Source organism: Echinops telfairi, unplaced genomic scaffold (genome assembly GCF_000313985.2).
Source record: "Echinops telfairi isolate 266 unplaced genomic scaffold, ASM31398v2 ScPeMD7_18;HRSCAF=68, whole genome shotgun sequence".
NCBI classification, from domain to species: Eukaryota; Metazoa; Chordata; class Mammalia; order Afrosoricida; family Tenrecidae; genus Echinops; species Echinops telfairi.
Window position 1 is genome coordinate 48,227,651 of NW_022103915.1, and position 5,275 is coordinate 48,232,925.

The following is a 5,275-nucleotide window of genomic DNA, read 5'->3' on the forward strand; positions in this document are numbered from 1 at the left end:
ATACCAGGAGGGTGAAGGGAGGGTGGGGTGGAAAGGGGGAACCGATTACAAGAATCTACGTGTAACCTTCTCCCTGGGCGATGGAGAACAGAAAAGTGGGTGAAGGGAGACGTCGGACAGTGTAAGATATGACAAAATAATAATAATTAATGAATTAGGAAGGGTTCACGAGGGAGGGGGTAGTGGGAAGGGAGGGGGAAAATGAGGAGCTAATATTAAGGGCTCAAGTAGAAAGTAAATGTTTTTGAGAATGATGATGGCAACAAATGTAAAAATGTGCTTGACACAATGAATGTGTGTATGGGTTGTGTTAAGAGTTGTAGAAGTCCCCAATAAAGTAATTAAAAAAAAGAGTGCACTTTTAATCAGGGTTTTCTCTAAAATGGACAGCTGGGCATCTTATCACAAATTTACATTCCTTATTCTTTTTTAACATTCATCTGAGCAACAGTGTATTCTAAGCACCCATAGTAATGTTCATTCCATCCAAAGGTATAAAAAATTAGATGGAACGAACTATGCTTATAATATTTACTTAATTCTTTTTTCATAAAACTCATCATACTTTTGATGCAATACTCCATTTTTATTCCTTTCGTGTTTGCTATTTCAGTAAACAAACATACAACGTCAGGAGAAGAAAGTTCCAAACAACCAGATTGTGACATGCTGTCATTAGTTTCAGCTTTGTGTTACGGCCCTGGTTCCCATGAAATATTGTGAGTGAATTATGTGATTCCTGGAAGTGTTCAACGAGCTGAAACTGTTGTCAGGACAATTGCTCTAAGTTCAGCAGAAGCCGAAAGGGCTTTTTCAAAGATGAGCATAATGCACTCAGAGAAGGAATGTTGCCTGTTTCTAATATATCTAATGAATTGTCTATTGGGCCTATTTCTAAAAAAATGGGATCCTACTCCTACAGTGACAAGATGGTTAAGGGGACTGGAGTGGGGTGGGGGGCGGGGGCAGGGAAAGAAAAGAAAAGATGGTTAAGGATAAATCACATAGCCGTTGCTGCTCGGGAAGAAGCTAAGCGCATTGCAAGTGAGGATGCTAATCAAGAACCAATATGGAAATATCTTAAATGTTTTATTGTTTTTTGTTAGGTATTATTTAATATGTTTTCGTTAATATTTTAAAACTCTTATAATCTAGCCTGTGCACCTCTTTTATTACTCTTAAGTATTAACTGTATGAAATAATGAACCTTTCAGTAAAAGTCATTAGGGGCAGTGAACCAGTTCTTAAATTATTTACATCTCACTGCTGCTTATAGACCTGTGTTTTTTGAATGAAAATTGAGTCATTGAGTTGATTTTAGTTCCAAGCCTTTCAGACTCAGAACTAACCTTTTTTTTTTTTCTAATGATTTTGAGTTTTTCCTGCAATGGAATCACTCCGAATATGATCCACTGCAGAGCAGCCAGCAGTGGTACAGGCACCACCCAGTCCTGCTGGTCGTAGGGCTGTGAAGGCTGAGGGTCATGAGGGTCAACCGTCCATTGGACGGTTTCCACGCGTCTGCAGTTTTCTTCCCTCGTCTTTGCTCTGCATGGGGAGAGGCCCACAGTTGTGCCCTAGGTGGCTACAAACAAGCTTTTAAGACCCTGGCTTACTAAAGTAGGACATGGCCTTTGTGAACTATGTTATGCCAGTTGACCTTGTTGTCTCCCCGAGTTTCTACTTTCTTGACTGGCTTTTGTCCTTCTTCCCGTCTCTCCTCAACCATTTGATGAGAGTTTCTGGCTGTAACAATGCTGGGCTGAGAACCAAGGCGAGCAACCAAAAGGAAAGTAGGTTTTCACTAAGCTTGGTGCTCCCATCAGGGAATTCGGGGGTGTCTTCATGGTGAAGGTGGGCCAGGAACTCTTCCTAGGAACTTAGGGAAACAAAATGAACATGGGCATCTTCGGCCCCCTGGTGGCACAGTGGTTCAGTGCTCAGCTAGTAACTGAAAAGTTAGCAACTCTGCGGGAGAAAGGCGGGAACAATCAGCTCCTGGGGCGATTACTGCCTAAGAAACCCTTTAGTCGTACAGGGTCACTGTGAGACGAACTCAGCTCGGCAGCACATGGCAGCACGTCCCCGAGTCTGTTCTACTTGGATGTTGAGAGTGGCCCACCCTAAACGCTGCTTCCTGATGATTGCGTTCGTTTGCAGTGATGTTTCCAGGTGTTGCATCGCTGTCTGTCTTGGATCAGCACCGCATTTCCTTCCAGGGCGGACTGAGAAAGTCAAAGCAGTTGTTCCCGGTTGCTGGAGTCACTTCTCTTTAAGGAGAACAGGATCCAAGAGGGAATTTGTGTCCTTTTCACTTAACCTCGCTCCGAGTTCTAGTCACAGGTGTGGAAGGAGACGGAACATCATGCCAAGATCATGGATAGCCTTGTTTCATGCTAGCTCAAGGAATTGGAACAACCCCCTTTCAGTTTTCTTAAGATCTCAGTGTGCTCGCTAACGGATAAACCTTCGAGGAGGGATATTTCCTATTCTCGTCAGTGTGACTTTACTTACAACTTCTATTACCTGAACTTTGACTCCTAACAAACACGATACCTAATCATTATCTGACATAACAATGATTTTGAAAGTTTATGATATAGCCACAAAGCTCACAGTGCTCAACTTTGACCATAGCATGTTTCTGAACAGGCTGACCATAGTAATATTGTAATATTTTAATCATTTCAAAAGATTCATTTGTGTGAGCCTGCACTCACAGTACTTACTAATTCCCCCCTCTGATTTCTTTTTGCCTAGAGGGAGAAGAAGACGAGGAGGAAGAGGAGGAAGATGAAGAGGATGAGGAGGAAGAGGAGGAAGATGGGGAAGATAAAGATGCAGACTCCTTGGATGAGAGCTTCGACAGTGACACTGAGCTGCCAGGGTTTACACCCCCTGGTGTCACATCCCAGGAGCGTGGCCTAGAGCTGGGAAACATGGGTCCATTGGAGGGAGCCACCTACCAGGTCCCAGATGCCATCAAGTGGGAGCAGCAGAATCAGGGCCTGGGTAAGAGTCATTGACATTTCCTCATTGGCATCAGTCTTTAAGCAAATGGATTCTCTGTGCTTATGGGTGCTTTATTTGTGGAAGTTATTCCTTAAGTTATTGCTTAAATGTGCTCATATTTATATTCTTAAAGAGCTAGGCTTCAGTCTCCCAACTACCCATTAAGAGATGTTGCCCCAATCTTTAGAAGGAATCCCACCTGTCTTCCTAGTAGGGGGACAGTTGAACGTTTTAGGAGGTGTGCACATGGGAAGAAGATGATGCGTGTAACTTACAGACCAAATATGCAGCATGAATGGACTGCAGCCCTAAAACAAGTGTATATTGTGTTGCCCTCTGCCTGTTTAGAACTTAAACAGGCACTACTCCCCCTACTCCCTGGTGAGCATTTGACCACCTCCTCACCTTTCTAAGGAGCTCTGATGGCACCATGGGGTCGGTGTTGGGCTGCTAGCTGCCAGGTTGGTGGTTGAAACTCACCAGCTTGTCTGCTGAGGCTGTTTGCTCCTGTAAAGATGAGGCTGCCTGGTCCCACAAAGATTTACAGTCTTGCAACGATACAGAACTGACTCATAAGGAGTTTGGTTTGGTCTTACGCCTTTTCTGCTTGTGCTTGTCACAACCACACACAGCCTCCTTCCCGTCCTTGGTGCCCAGACATCCCCACACTTACTTCCTCTTGGGCGTGGCCCACCTTGGCAGTGAGGGCCTCTGAGAACGCACTCCCCAGTCCGATTCTTTCCTTGGACTTTTCAGGAGAAGCCATGCATTGACCTCTGTCTGAGTGCTTTCTTGAGACATCCTCCTCCTGAATTGAGGCGAAGTGGCCTCTTCTCCAGAGAAACCCCTTTTCTAAAATCCTTTGCCTCTAAAGCTAGGCCCCTTGATGCCGTCAATATAGCAAGAATTAGGTCCTGGCATCATATAACCAGTTTTCGGGTTGTTCATTGACACGTTTTATCTGGTTTATCTTTGTACCTCAGTTGAAAACTTCCAATTTAGAATCTTGTTGCATATGATTTCTTAAAGACCATTTTTCTCATTTCCTGAATCAGTAATGAGAAAGGGTGAGTTCGTGAAAACAACTTTGAAGGGTGCAAATTACAGTAATTTTATGATATGATTGTGTAGTTTAAAACAAGTTTGTTTGTTTGTTTGTTTTTAAGCTCAGACTACATTTAGCAAAACCTTTCAAGGCTTTTGATCTAACATGGACTTCTTTCCACAATCTTTAGAATGGAAGAAACATGAAGGGGGGTTTGCTGCCATCATCTCTCCCATTATGGGATCTGTGGTGAACTACCCTTTACACTTGAGTAGTTTCTTTAGCTAGAAAACCTAACTTAGCATCTACTACCTTTTTGGCTCTCTGCAAGCACTGGCGACACAGAAAGGTGTCCTGGTGGGTTAAGTGTTGGGTTGCTAATTGCAAGGTGGCTGGTTCAAACCCTTCGTGGGAGAGAGGTGAGGCTGTCTGCGCCCTGAAGATTTACAGTTTTGGAAACAGTAAAGGAACAGTTCTGCTCTATACTATAGGGTTGCCGTGAGGCAGACTCAACTGGATGCCAGTGGGTTTGGTTTTTTGGTTTAGGGGTGCAGAGATAAACAAGGAAGTGCCCCTCCCCTTTTAAACTATAGAACTCCTTTCACAAAGATTTCCATGCAGTTTGAGTGAAGTCTATAGTAATACAAGTGGATAATAAGCTACTGGGACCTTAAAAGCCCATGAGCATCCTTCAGAGGTACAGCCATGGTTTTTTTTTTTGCTGTTCTTAGGAAAGAGGGGTGATGAAAATCAAAGCCACAAAATTAAAATTATGAAAGAGATCAGGCTTGCTGGTTGATTGGAGCTGATGGAACACTCAACACATTGGCCCTTGATAACCCATTGGGTTTGGAATTGACTCTGTGGCTCAGTTTTCAGCTGAACAATGGTCAGGTCTTATAAGGAGAACAATAAACACTATTCACACATGCACACCTTAGAATAATTGACCATTTGGGATTGAAAAACAAAGCCCATTGTTATCAAGCTGATTTTAACTCCTCACAGCCCGATAGGACAGGCAGAGCAGCCCTGTGGGTTTCCAAGCCTGTCACTCTCTACCAGGGTCGAAAGCCTCATCTTCCTCCCTTCCGGGATCAAGAAACAGCATTTACCCAAGGACAGAGTTCAGAAGGGTTGAGAAAGAAGGAGAAATGGAGACGGGAAACACAGAAAGGAGGTGAGATGACTGATGTTACATCGAGGGGATTACGTGAA

The 5,275-nt window shown here is 43.7% G+C and overlaps 1 protein-coding gene across 1 annotated transcript in view; it reads left to right on the top strand.

Annotated features, from left to right (window-relative positions):
* ARMH4 (armadillo like helical domain containing 4) overlaps positions 1-5,275 on the top strand; it is a 146,112-nt gene that overhangs the window by 45,237 nt on the left and 95,600 nt on the right. Inside the window, exon 4 of the mRNA XM_004698612.4 lies at positions 2,761-3,012. Coding sequence (XP_004698669.2) covers positions 2,761-3,012 — 252 coding nt within the window. The remainder of the gene's footprint in view (positions 1-2,760; positions 3,013-5,275) is intronic.